The sequence below is a fragment of the Microtus ochrogaster genome, linkage group LG8, assembly GCF_000317375.1.
Source record: "Microtus ochrogaster isolate Prairie Vole_2 linkage group LG8, MicOch1.0, whole genome shotgun sequence".
Taxonomy (NCBI): domain Eukaryota; kingdom Metazoa; phylum Chordata; class Mammalia; order Rodentia; family Cricetidae; genus Microtus; species Microtus ochrogaster.
The window spans coordinates 16,180,270-16,194,940 of NC_022033.1; the positions used below are offsets into that span (position 1 = coordinate 16,180,270).

The 14,671-nt window shown below is 44.0% G+C and overlaps 1 protein-coding gene across 13 annotated transcripts in view; it reads left to right on the forward strand.

Moving 5' to 3' along the window:
* The window catches only part of Ptprt (protein tyrosine phosphatase, receptor type T), a 1,084,941-nt gene that overhangs the window by 389,036 nt on the left and 681,234 nt on the right, over positions 1–14,671 (forward strand). For all 13 annotated transcript variants that reach the window (XM_026787014.1, XM_026787020.1, XM_026787015.1 and 10 more), the window contains exon 6: positions 6,637–6,811. In XM_026787014.1, coding sequence (XP_026642815.1) covers positions 6,637–6,811 — 175 coding nt within the window. The remainder of the gene's footprint in view (positions 1–6,636; positions 6,812–14,671) is intronic.

Here is a 14,671-nt window from a genome sequence, read left to right on the forward strand (position 1 = left end):
AAAAAAAAAAAAAAAGATACAAGTAGCCTGATTGATTAGAATCAGTCAGTTCCCAGTTGATGAAGTCTAAGGCAGGGCCAGAGAGCCCACATTTCTAGTTCTCAAGGGATGCTAATGTAATCCAGTCTGAGCACCAGCCTTGAGAAGCACTGTTGTAGGCTATTCTAAGAGCAGGCCTTTTTTCCACGCCCACCCCACTCTTCCGCTGTGAAGTAGGCTATTTCAATGCCCTATTTCATGTTTATGTTTTTGCCTTTTTGTTGTTTTGCTTGAATCTTTACCCAGCCTGTGAATTCCTCTGGGCAGAAATTATACCTTCCACGCCCCACAGTCTCTCATTTTCTGTTTTGTAAAATAATGAGTACATTTCCAGAGTGATTAATAATAGAATAGGGAAAGAGGAGAGAACCTGAAGTCCAAGCTCCAGTAAACAGCATCTACAGGCGGAGGAGATCAGCTGCAGCTCTCCTAAAAATTTACTCTGCCTGCCAGTTCCCCAGGGCTACTGAGGTGGCTGGGCCAATGACCACCCTTGGAGGACTTCCCCAGGGATTTGAAGAGGAACGAATCCCTCATGTGCTGGCCAGTGAGCACAGTACTGAGTGAAGACTAAGCACTCCAAAATGCCAGCTAGGGCCAGATGTGGTAGCACGACTGTATTCCAGGGATGCCAGGGTAGGAAGTCGAGACCAGTTTGGGCTATCCGGTAATTTAAGAGGCTTAGCCTGAGCAATAGAGAAGATGGTTTTAAGATCTTAAAATACAATCATATTATCTTGACTTTTATTCAATGCTCACATTAATCTTAATTTAAACAAAGTATTTATTCAGTTCTGTTCATTTATGTAGTTCTCTCTCTCTTTCTTTGTGTGTGTGTATGTGTGTGGTGTATGTATGTGTGTTGTGTTGTGTTGTATTATGAAACAATGTTTTATTGTAGAAAACTTGAGCTTTCTGCTGAGCAAGTATTCTATCATGGTCACTTCCCACTAAAAACAACAATACAACCTATGAAAGCAAATTATTTAGAAACCAAATACTCATAGGTTTCAAAGTGATGCTTGCTGGAATTCAGGGGCACCATGTGCGATTTACATTAGGAGAAGGTGGAGATAGGAAAGTGTCAGGCAGCACGGATGCTTTTATTGTCCTTACCAGAGTCTCTGTAGAAGTCAAGAGTTCTCGTTCCCTGAGCCGGTGCGTGTAAACTGATAAAGGCTCTAGCTTCCTATTTCTAGGAGCCAACTTCAGCCAATGGTAAGTTTCCTCATGTTGCTATGACTACACCTGGCCACACTCGTAGTTCAAGTGTTGGCTCCTGGTTTCTAGGCAAAGACTTTTCTTTTCACTAGTGACACCCTTTTAACCATAAAAAAGTTTACCCTTATATATATAGGTATATCCTTATATATAGGATATATAAGACAGGCATGTAAATCAAACACATTGGCAATAAATTATAAAGAAATATTTTATTGCTTGATATATATATGTAAATAATTTTATATTGAAGATCAGAGCAATTTTGAGTACTAATCAAATGGATATGCTTACTATTTTTTGCATAAAGAATTAAATCTTGGCTAAATATTTGATACTGTAGGATGGAGAGTTTCTTCAACACTTTTAAGATTTGATCAATATTTAATTTTATAATTGCCAATGATAAGAATTCTGCTCTATATAAATACATAGTACAAAATGGCAGAGTGTGTTTAGGGCCATTTTAGAAATTGTTGTATTTAATACTTAAAAAAATAAAACTCAAGTCAGATACTCAAACAAAAGTTCTAACAATCAATTATAGCATGAACAGTCAAATATGGCACTGTAGGACAATTAATAAAAACCCCGAGTCAGATATTAGGGTTCAACCTGAAGGTCAGAAAAATAAAACAGCCAGCCACTGACTCTTATCTCTACTTCAGTTGGAAATGGTGATTCTGCCTCCAGGAATCCTCAGAATGCTACTGTGTCTGAGAGCTGTCCCTCCCATTTTATAATCCTCTCTAGGGCTGGGATTAAAGGTGTGCACCACTACCGCCCAGGGTTCAATGGCAAAGTAGGGAGGCTACTAGGATTAAAGGTGTGTGCCACCACTGCCTGGGCTGTAAGGCAGTTTTACTCTCTGGTCTTCAGGCAAGCTTTATTTATTAAAATGCAAATGAAATATCACTACATGGCATGGTGGTATGCACAGTGTTCATGCCACAACCTAGGGTTTCAGTGAAGGATTATCTGAGATGCTGGCCCATCAGCATGTCTGTAGGGGATTGTGTGGATTGCTTAGCAAGGACACTATTGAAAAGTTAGGGGTACCATTCCTTGATTTTATACTTGGGCTGCAGAAGAATAGACAAAGCTAGTTCAGTAATAAACGTGTCTGCATTCGCTCCTCCCTGCTTGACTGTGGATGTGACCAGCCGCTTTAAGCTTCTTCCCTAGGACTCCCTGATAGGCTGGATTTAATACAGAATTATGAGCCAGATGACAACCCCTTTTCTTCTCTAAATGGCTTTATGTCAAGGTATTTCATTATAGCAAAAAAAAAAAAATGAAAGTATGATGTTCCCCTTGTCAATCAAACTCATGGATCTAGATTTCAAATCCTTTCCTTGTTTAACCAAGTTCCCTCTTGTTTTTTCCTTTGCATTTTCTGTTCTGCCTTTTTCTGGGACTGGAATAGTAGCTATGGCATGTGCTTCTTACACACACACTGTGCTTGAATCCCTTCATATGGTCATAGCATCCAGACACCCAGGTCTCTTCCTGTCTGAGCATTCATGTCCTGCTCTTGGAGTACTCTAGATTTCTTCCTCTGGAATCCTCCATTCCTGCTTGTCCACCATGACCTCCAGCCCTCACCTGCTCTTCCCTGCCTGTTTGGAGCGAGTCACACAGGCTGTTCCCATCAGCGCTCCTCTTTCTGAATTTAACCTACGTTTCTCCTTGACCACAGTCCATCCCTGCACTCTCTCTGCCTTGACTCGGGGGCCCTCCTGCTTGTCCCTGCCCTGCTGTTACCTGCTCCAAATATGACAAGGGTGATTATCAAAAGGGCCTGCTTTCCAGAGATTTCATAAGACAACCTGCAATTTCCTATCCTTCAGTGGGAGAAAGGTTCTCAGTTCAGGAGCTGAACAGAAAAAAAAAAAAATGTGAACGGTTCAGGGGAATGCGCTTAATCCTCTTCAGTTCTGCCAGAATCTGACATCATTAGGAAGATAAGTAAATAATACTGGAGGCAACATCAAGATAAGATGTAAATGCGCACAGTGCAGCGTGAGCACTTAACCAGCCCTTTCTCTTAGTATTAGTTTCTTATTGCGGTTGAAAGAAATTCTACAAACCTAACGGCTCAGAACAAATTTATTTCTCTGCCATTGTTGAGATGAGCAGTCAGAAAGGAGCTCCAGCGAGTCCTGAATATGGTGCTCAGGTGTTGGCAGGCTGTGTTCCCTGACGGTGTGTCCAGCCAGTATAGACTGCACGTGGGCACGGATAGCAATGAGTACAGCCCACCGCAAAATCGTAAATGTAAAAGTTGTGAAGTTTCTGCAGTTGTTTTTGCGTTTGGTTGTATGTCCTTTTGTTAATTTCAAAAGAATATTTATTTTAATTTTATATGTATGAGTCTTTTGCCCTCATGTCTGTGTACCGTGTGCATTCAGTGCCCAAGGTGGCCAGAAGAGGGCACTGGATGTCTTCTAACTGGAGTCACAGATGATTAAGATCTGCTGTATGAATGCTGGAAATTGAAGCCAGGTCCCCTGGAAGAGCAGGCGGTGCTGAGTCATCAATCTAGCTTGATTGTAGTTTTTTTGTTTTTGTTTTTTTTTCATTGTGAACTTTGGAGATGATGATGATGTTTTACAATGACAAAGGGTTGGTCTGCTTGTAAGTGTCTGGGGAGAATGCCTTCCCTCTAATAAATGATACTGTAACCTCCAATTTCCTGTTATAAACAATACCCGTGAGTCAGTTAGCTCCTGAATCCCTCCTTCAGATTCAAGTGGGCAGCTGCCTCCCTCTAACCTGTCCTTCTGACCAAACCTCCTTCTCTGACTCTCATGCTCCTCCTCCCCCACTTTAGCTTGAAAGCCTTTGTGGTACATTGATCCCAGGTGTGTGTATATTATATGTACACACGTGCACACATATGTATGTGTGTATGTATGTATATATAAATACATACACACATATATGTATATGTTTATATACGTATATGTTTGCATTTTCACAGGTTCTGGGTATTAGGCTGTGCGAATCTTTGGGAGGGGAGCTACTATTGCACTGACAGAATTTTTCTTTGCTGATTTCATGGTTAATTTGCCAACTCTTGTAACACCAGAATGTGCCTTAATGGTAAGTGTTTTGTGTGCCTTCTCATTTCTCGCTCACAGTGGCTCCACAGGTGAGCAGTTTTTGATGAATCTATTGTGTATGGAAAGAAAGAGAGGGGAGGGGAGAGGGAAAGAAAGGAAGGCTTTATAAATAAATTGGGTCAGACAATATCTAACTAATCCTCTATCACTGACTCATGCACGTATTAGTAGTCTTGCGTTGCCTTGCTAAGAAAGGGTGAAGATGGAACACTTTGGGTGACCCTGTATCTTCTGAAATCCCCTCCCCTATACACTCTGTACCTTTTCCAAATCAGGGATCGATTCTTCTATTTTCCAGAATCTTTTCAACATCCTTATCACACTATCGTGAAGTGGGGTGTTCTTTAGTATCTGGTAGCTTTTAGTACCCGGGCCTAAGCTGTATTATTTCTTGCAAGGATTCCCCAAGGCATGCACAGGTGTTTGGGGGCTATAGTCCCAGTGACTTCTGCTCCCTTATGTGGCTTTATTTTGGTCATGCTGGGTCATTTCTAGCATGGGAAGAGGGTTGTGGCTACCTTTCTTGTTGTTCTGATTTTGGGAAATGCCGTTTTCTTTAGTATTGGGGAATGCAGAGGTGATTCAGTTTGAGGATGCAAGTCCTAAGAATGTTACAACATTGTAGTGAAGGAAATTGTCCTTTTTGACTCCCGCGACTAATTTGAAGCAGGTCTCTCCTCTGGTGGGAGCATTGGTGACGCTGCTTCCTGTTTCTTGGTCTGCCGTATCCTCATGGGCTTGGTACTACCTCATCAGCTGCCCTGCCCATTCCTGTATCCCCATCTTAACATGTCCCTCATGGGAGGTAGATTGGAAACTGGCATGAAAAAAATGGGTTTTGCACATGGATAGATTATGTACTTCATGGGAGAATCAAAAGAGATCTTATCTGGAAAGACATGGGGCCTGGGAATCATAAATAGCCAGGTTTCTCTAAATCCAACCAAACAATTAAAACCCTCGGTTTCACTTGAGAGATAAAAATTACATTAAAGCAGGCAATGGGGATGAAGTCTTAGGGAAAAATGTTTGAGCTGATGCGGGGAAGCCTGGATGAGGGATGTGTTTGCTCTACATATTTATTTAACCTCTCTGACATTTGATTCTTCTGAGAAGAGCAGCAATAACACACACCTCAACAAGGCTGTGAAGATTAAAATGGAGGATTACACAAAAGCACCCAGCTCGGGATCAGCTGCATACTAGGTGCTTAGTAAATATGCACTCAAAATGCATCCTCATGCATGCCTTCCCAGCTACGACAGCTCGCTACTGTGAAAGAATCTATTTAACCCAAAACATCACACCTAAAATTCAGGTTGCTGAAGACAAACACTTATGTGTATTTGCCCTGATCCTACAAATCTTGGTAGAGTTGGCATAGGAAAATGAATGGGATTTTTGTCTCTTGGGGACTCATGGTCTCAAGTGGGGAACAGTCATGGACCAGGATGTGGGAAAGGTTTGCACAGTACAGAGAGGCACAGCTGCCTTTCAGATGGTGGCGTGATTGACGAGGGAACTTCCTAGAGGCAGTGGCAGGCTAAACATTGATTAGTGGGAAAGGGGCTGTTCCCAGGGATGTAGAACATTCCGGGCAGAGGAAAGAGGGCATGGCAAAGAGGAGAGGTGGAAATTATCTACAGTGACAGCCTGGGGCCGATGGGAGTCAAAGCCATTGAGACATTGATCAGCAGCTGAGGATCTGAGAGCAAGGCAGATTACTAATACTCTGTGTGGGCTGAATTGTTTGTTAATCTGCCGAAGGCCGTCTTTGGGGAAATACTGCGGTTTCTGCTCATGAGACTGAAGGAAAATAAGAAGCGGGAAGGTTAAGGGAATAAAGCCAACTCCAAAAGTGTGCTGAGCCAGGAGCTGAGGCAATTAGGAGAAGCTTTTGTCCCAGTTCCTCCAAAGCAGACATCCTTCTCCTTGAATCAGTTTTTCTTGCCCTCCCTCTCTTCCTTTCTTCCTATTTTTTGAGACAGGGGTCATTATGTAGACTTGCCTCAAACTTGGAAGCCATCTGCCTCAGCTTCTAGAATGCTGAACTAACAGGCCTGTGGTAGTACATTCAGTGGGTGAGGTTTGAGTCAGAACCATAGCTCAGACTAGATGGAAGCAGTTTGTCATTCTATTTCAAGGAAGTCCTAGGCCCCTGGAGCATTCAAGGGTCATGGGGTCTATGTTGAAGGTTTCTAGGAAGCCCTGGTGCTATGACTTCTTCTTCCTTTTCTTCCTGTGTCTTCAGCAATGGAATGGCAGAGACACGGCCCTCATGGTCACTCGTGTGGTCAACCACAGGCGCTTCTCGGCCACTGTCAGTGTGGCAGACACCTCTCAACGCAGCGTCTCCAAGTATCGCTGTGTAATCCGCTCAGATGGTGGGTCCGGTGTGTCCAACTATGCAGAGCTGATCGTGAAAGGTGAGTGCCACCTCGCCACAACTTTGCCAACTGGCTGGATGCAGGATCTTAACTCCATTTTTATACAGCTAGCCCCTTCTCTCGCCTGTTGCTTCCTCCTCCTCCCAACAGCACAAGACAGGTTTACAGTCACTGTTCTCCAGAACGTTCTCCCATATGAGATAGCTACATGTGGGATATCTACCACAGACGCAACCTGCAAGCTTGACTTGAATTTGTATTTCAAATCAAGATGATCACATGTCCTTTGTGGTTTAGGGATATCCTACTGAAATGTTCTCTTAGAATTGTTTGTGAGGGTTTTATAGCTGCAAGTTTCCTATAATGACAGTATTTCAGGAAGACTGTTGAAAGAGGGAGCCTACCTCCCAAATGGTCTTGAGTCAACGCTCATCTGTTTTCTTGTGTTTGTTCACCTTGAGGTATGCCCGTGATTTCCCTTACAATATGCACATGGGCCCTGCCTTGATTACTTTCCTGTTGCTAGGACAAAACACCATGACTGAGACAGCTTATAAAATAAAACATCTAATGTGAGGCTCATGGTTCCAGAGGGCTTGAGTCCATGATTATCACGGTAGGAAACACAGAAGCAGACAAATAGGCATAGATCACCATCAGGAGCAGAAGCCAAGCACACGCATCTTGATCTACACGCACGAGACAAAGCGAGGACTAACTGGGAATCGCCCTGGCTTTTAAAACTTCAAAGTCCACCCCCACTGACACACCCCCTTTCAACCAGGCCTTACCTATTAAGCCTTCCCAAAAAGTTCCATCAACTGCGGACCAAATATTCAAATGCCTGTGCTTCTGGGGGCCATTCTTATTCAAATCCCGCATTCCCTTTCCTGCCTCTTGGGAGGACTTTGGCAAACCCTATGCCTACTCAAGCTCTTCCTTGAGTTGTCCTACCTATCAGGCCCATGCCATTTGTGCTGCTCTGAATGAGCCCAGTCCTCACAGGCTCCCACATCTGAACACTTGGCTTCAGGGTCCTGGCACTGTTTGAGAAGGCCAGGGAACCTTTAGGAGGCAGAGCCTTGCTGGAGGACGTACCTCACTGGGGACGGCTTTGAGAGGTCAAGAGCCTGGGCCTCACCCGGCTTCTGCTTCGCTCTCTGCTTTGTGTTTGTGACTGAAGATGTCATCTCTCCTCTTCCCGTTCTGGCCACCTGCTGTTGCCTCCTCCCCCAGATGGACTCCGCTCTATAACCACAAGCCAGAATAAACTCTGCCTCTGGTCATGGTGTTACACATCAGCAGAAAAGAAACGAATGCCCGTTCAGTCCAGTGCATTTCCCTCTTTAAAAATCTCCATATTCACAGTCATTTAAGTATTTCCAGGTGTTTCTGTTTATATCATTTCTTCCTTTGACTGTGCAAAAATTAACATCTCAGTACAGTTCTTCCAAAACAACAACTAATAATAATAATTTTAGTTTTTTTTTATTATTATACAGAACCAGATTCTTTCCTTAGATAAATCTCTGGAAGTTGAATTGGTAGACCAAGCATATGAATATCTTTATGAATTTTCTTCTCTCTATTGTAATATTGCTTTTGCAAAGAATGGTTTGGCGGTTTACACAGGCAGCAATAGTGTATGAATGTATTAATTTTATCACTGCTATGTTCACTGATTAAAATTTCAATATAGCAATATTTAGTGAATGAAATAATGAACCTGTTTGGATTGTGCCAGCTGTAGAATAATACCTGCTGTGTTTGAAGGGAGAAAAAATAGCGCCTGATTCTCAGAAGGCTCTGGCTGTTTGCGGTTGTTGCTCTCACTGCCGCTCTGTTTTTACTTGAGCATGGATTATGTAAAAACTTTGACTTCGGGGGCTGGAGAGATGGCTCAGTGGTTAAGAGCATTGCCTGCTCTTCCAAAGGTCCTGAGTTCAATTCCCGGCAACCACATGGTGGCTCACAACCATCTGTAATGAGGTCTGGCGCCCTCTTCTGGCCTGCAGGCATACAGACAGAACATTATATAAATAAATAAATATTAAATAAATATTTAAAAAAAGTAAAAAAAATACTTTGACTTCTTGTTGCTGGCTCTGTGTGACTGGTGGCTTCAATGGGACCAGATTCTAGAGCACTGTCAGGACTCTGTATTCTGAGCTATCCTGACTCTGTAGATAGTCATGGAGGATGATGTATTAACACTCACGTCACCTTTGTTTCCTCTCCTACTGTGATGGGCAAGAAGGACTGCCAATTTGACAGGGTCTAGATTCATCTATGAGACAAGCCTCTCGCTGTGCCTATCAGGATTACCCAGATTTGATTGGCCTTGGGACGTACCTGTGTTGGATTACTTATATTAAATCAACCTGGAAAGAATATCTTAGCTATGGACAGCATTGTTACATGAGCTGAGGTCACGAACTGAATAATAAGAAAATGAGCCCAGAACGAGCATCACCGCCTTCTGCTTCCCAAATGTGGATGGAATGTAACCAGCTGCCTTGAGCTGCTGCTGTCTACCACAGCGGACTTCATTCTGGAACCATGAGCCAAATTAAACCTTATCTTCAATTGCTTCTCCCAGGATATCCTAGCCCAGTGCAGAAATAGGGAAAGGATATAACGCACCTGCATGGCTCTTACCACACTTCCCTTTGCTTGTGCTTCATTTAGTCCCCCTTTGCAGACGTGAGCTCTGGCAGCGTGAGGGTATCCTCTGTCTCTTTCAAGGCTTACACCTAGCACGGGTTCTGTGTGCACTGAACGACAGAAGTTGCTAGTGTTTGACTGCTTTCATCGGCATGGTCCATCATTTCCCGAGTCTCAACTTGAAGATTTCTGTGCACTCTGAGTGCATATTGGCTTCAGCAGGCACTTACTCCATCACCAGAATGTCATGCACCTTCAAGCCAAAGATCAACAAATGAGGTGGTTATGAACAAAATAATATTTAAAAAGGCACCTTTAAGTTCATTCACATGAAGTGCCATTAAAGTATAAAAGAAACCATCACTTTGATTGCATTAGGCTCAGATCTTAACTTTTCTGGTCCCATAAGATTGATTCGTGTGACACAGTGGCCTTTGCAGGCCTTTCTAATACTCAGTGACTGTGTAATTTCCTGAGCTGTCTCCTGGAACACTCACTGTGCTTTTTCATAGTTGATTTCTCACTCTGCTTTGGGAGTCCCACAGTAGAATGTCCCATTCTCTTATGCTTTCTGCCGTCTTATGCTTGAAAAAAAAAAAATTTTGACTTCTCGTTGCTGGCTCTGTGTGACTGGTGGCTTCAACGGGACCAGAATGGAGATTACTGCTTGGGCTCTCTATTCTGAGCTATCCTGACTGCAGCTGGATAGTCGCATGGAGGGCGATGTATTAACACTAACGCCACCTTGTCTCCTTTCGTAGACAACAGCGACTGCCAAGCCTCTGGCTGTCTATCAGGAGGTACCCAGATTTGGTTGGCCTTGGGACATAAGTGTGAGGCACCCTGCACATACCTGACTGATGCAGAGTGGTGGTGGTGGTGGCGAGGTGATGGGAAGGTCCATGGCAGTCAGTGCTGTACCTTGGAGTTTGTACTCATAGAAAAACGGGAGCGGAAAATGCTTGCTTTGTACTTTCCCTCTGTCTTCTCCTCAGAGTCAGAATGAAGAGGTGGAGAAGTGTTGAACTATGGGCTACCGAGGCAGGGGGATTGCTGAAGCGATTTTCTCTTGGCTTGGAGAGGTGGCCACTGGGACAGTGCTTTGTCCTTTGTTGGCTGTACCAACTGGGGCCTAGTGAAGGCAAAGCGTGGAGTGTGAATTCTGGCCCCGGGTGCATTAGTCAAATGTGTGATTGTGACCCCTCCATAACCCCTTCCCCTGCAGCCCATGCTCTCCTCTGAGAGGTGACTGGGAGCTTCTGCGGCTCCTCTGCAGTGGGCAATGATGCATTAGTACTTTCTGTAATCCGGCCCTGTTTTATGACACCTTGATGAAATTCATCCACTTTTTTTTGGCAGAGGATTTCACTTTTTAAGTGCCCCTTCCCCTCCATTTTAATATTGAGTGGGTGATAAGCCATTTGCTTGGTCCCTTCACATATGCTGTCTCATTTAATCTTAACTGCAGCTATTCACATTGGTTTTATTTCAACTTCTTTTATAGCTGAGAGAGCCAGCATAGCAAGGTTGACGAGATGAGGGTCATCCTAAGGGGAGAGTTAGGCTTGGATCTGAGTCTGAGGTGGATTGCTATAGCTATGTTGCGGGGAGGGGGCTGGGGATTAGGGCTTTGTTGGCTCCTGGTATCACAAGGTTATAATCAGTGCCAAAGGGATGTAGATAACAGGCAAGCAGGTAGAGACGCTCCCCCAATACATGGAAGGCAGTGAGAGGCAGGGTTACTCGGAGGTACCCAAAGGAAACCTGTCAGCTTCCAGTCTGTGACCAGTGGCCACTTGAAGGCAGGGGACGAGAGCATTTGAGGGCAAGGTCTTATGAAGAATGATTCTCCCCACTAAAGGCCCTTAGCCTTGGCTGAGCCAGTGGCTTGCATGCTTCCATTCTGAAATACTTGTTTTTAAAATGAAAAGAAGAATAGCAGCCATCCTTTTGGTGAGGAAAGGAGAAATATCTAAAAAGCAAAAGTAACTGACTTCCTAAGGGCCACCTGCTGTTGAAACAGTGGCCCCCCACTGCCATTCCTCCTCCTGAGGCTTTTGCTCATCACACAGTTTACATGGACCAAGGAGTCAGACATGAACATTCAGCTGACTTTGGGGCATTGGGTAATGCAAAGGATCCTTGTGTGTGTTTTTCTTCCCGCGCACACAGTAATGCCTGAATCAAGATGCCTCGTTTGGAATCCGGGACCTATCTTGATTCATCTCTGTGACTTTGAACAGGGTCTAAAACTCTCAGGGCCTCAGCAGATACATCTGGGAGTTGAGTTATAGGGTTTTGTCCCTGGGAGGGTGTCGTGAGGGTGAAACGGGATGACCAGTGCAGGAGTGTTCAGAGCTGTGACTGGCCCACGTGCTCTGAGTTGTTAACCAATGAATGGCGCAACAGGTGCGACTCAGTGACCAGATGCCTCACCCAGTACCTCTGTGGCCTTGGAGAAATCATTTAAGGCCTGTGCTTAATCCCCATGTACTAATGCTTGAGCAGAAGGAAGGAGAGATGCATGAAAATAATATCAGCATTATGGGGGATAGGTCAGAGGTCTCTGGGTCTCCTCTGGTGTCTACCTTTGAGGAGTTACAGCATCTCAGTAGAAGGTCCTACTATCGTCAGCACCACCTGGCTACATGGGCCATCATTTACCTTTGTGTCCTTCATTCAAACTGTGACCCATCTGTGACTGAGAGCGCATAGCCTCCCCACCCAGTACCTGAGGTGTCAGAGCTGGAGGGAGGCCTGTGCCATGGCTTCTGTAGTGAGTGTACACACCGAAGTGAGCAGAGCAAGCCTGGGATGAGTCCCTGTCTCTCTGCACACTGACGTGCCCTCATGTTCCTTGGCTCACCAGCATCCTAGCACAGTGTAAATCAGGGTTTTAGAAGATGCAGCCTAATCTTAGCTGTAGGTGGTATCAGCATTCTTTGGGCGTCTCAGACCGCAATGAGAGCAAATTCGAATTACTTAATTCTGAAGAAGCTGTTTATTGAGTTGTGATAATGTACAGGCTATATGTTAGATTACCCTGTAATTGAGGTTTCACTCAGTTGACAGCCCGTCCCCTGCCTACCTGTTCCAGGCCAGTGCTCATAAACGTTCTTATTCTCTCCACTTATTTCTGATCTTTCTGGGCTCTTCCATTTCAGGGTGTTTTGCTTGGCGAAAGGACATGAATTTACTCAACTCAAGTTGCTCAGCTTCATTCTAATATTCGTAAATTAATGATTTTAGAATTTGTTGTCAGCCAGGCAGTGGTGGCACACTCAGCAGGCAGAGGTGGCCAGATCTCTGGGGTGTTGAGGCCAGCCTGGTCTACAAAGTGAGCTGGAAGACAGCCAGAGCTGTTACTCTCCCCCCCTACTCCTCCCCCCTACACTTGTCCATACCCCACCAAGTACTCAGGACTTGTTAACATGGAGGTAGTGACTCTGGAAAATGTGATGGCTGTGTGCATCATCAGGTGAGTCCAACTGGAACATGGTGGTTAGGAGGATGGAGTGTAGAATAAAACACACCTGAATTTCAGTCTTGGTCTTGATCTCTGCTACTTGTGAGACTTCAGGTAAAGCGCACACTCACTACTGGTCCCATTTTCCTTATCTATACAATGGGATAAATAGATTTATCTGATGGGTTCTCTCTTCATGAGGGTCCTATTACTGTGAAGAGATACTGTGGCCATGGCAACTCATATAAAATAAAGCATTTAATTGGAGCTTGCTTACAGTTTCAGAGGTTTAGTTTATTATCACAGTGATGAGCTAGTTGTCTTTGCAGGCAGACATGGTATTGCCGAAGTAGCTGAGAGTTCTACGCCTTTTCTGCCAGCAGTGAGAAAAGAAGAGACTCTGAGCTCAGTTTGGGTTTTTGAAACCTAAAAGCCAACCTCCAGCATACACTTTCTTCAACCAAGTCACACCTCCTAATCATTTTGAACAGTGCCACTCCCTCATAACAGGCACTCAAATCTGTGAGTCTGTGGGTTTTATTCTTACTCAAACTGCAGGTTCCTTGGACAGAGACAATATGTATTGACAATATGGAATATGTATACACCCTAGCACAACATAAGTACCCACAAAATTATGCCTATTATCACCAACAATTTTATTTTTGCCATTTTTATTAGGGGTTGTGGCCCAAAGATTCTGTCCATTACACCTTTTTCTGTCTTAAGGGAGGCTTTTCCACATACTGTACACTTAACTTTAGGTTCGATTTAGGTCTCACTCTTCTGAAAGAGACTGAGGTCATCATATCCATCTTATGCGTTGATATTAGTTGCAGAAATGCTTTACTTACAACATTTGGTATTGTCTTGTTTCTTTTTTTCTTCTTTAAATACTGTATGTCACGCTTAAAAGCTTCTTTTTTGAAGATTTATTTATTATTTACACACTGTTCACCTGCATCCAGAAGAGGGCACCAAATCTCATTACAGATGGTTGTGAGCCACCATGTGCTTGCTGGGAATTGAAATCAGGTCCTCTAGGAAAAGCAGCCATCTCTCTAGCCCCAAAAAGCTTCATGAAGTTGTATAAAGTTGGGCCACATTGATTGTCCTATGTCCTGGGCTGGTGATAGAGAGCTATATGTTCTGATTTCTCTACAACTGACTGCTCTCCTATCTTGGTCTCTTTTCCTTAGTCACTATCCTGAGTCTGTGTCTTGGTCCCTGATCTATTGCTATGAAGAAACACCATGACTACTCACAATTGTTACAAAGGAAAGCATTTAATTGGGCTTTGCTTACAGTTTTGGAGGCTTAGTCCATTATCTTCTTGGTGGGAAGCATGGTGGTAATAGCGTTGGAGTAGTAGTTGAGCTCTACACCTGGATCTGCAGGCAACAAGAAGAGAGAGACTGGTCCTGGTGTAGGCTTTTACAACCTCGGAGCCTGCTCCCAGTGACACACTTTCTCTAACAAGGCCACACCTAATCTTTCTCAAATCGCGCCACTCCCCGGTGACTAAGTATTCAAGCATATAAGCTTATGGGAATAATCCTTATTTAAACCACTTTGAGTTTAGAGCTATAGCTTGAAATCTAGAATGACAAGAGCTGCTGAATCCTTCTCATGTTTGTGTTATTAGTGAATATTCATTGAGTCCACGCAGGTGTGGTCTGGCTAGAGGATACATACAGACTTACAGGGCATACCATAGAGTTGTGTCTGGCTAGAGGATACATACAGACTTACAGGGCATACCATAGAGT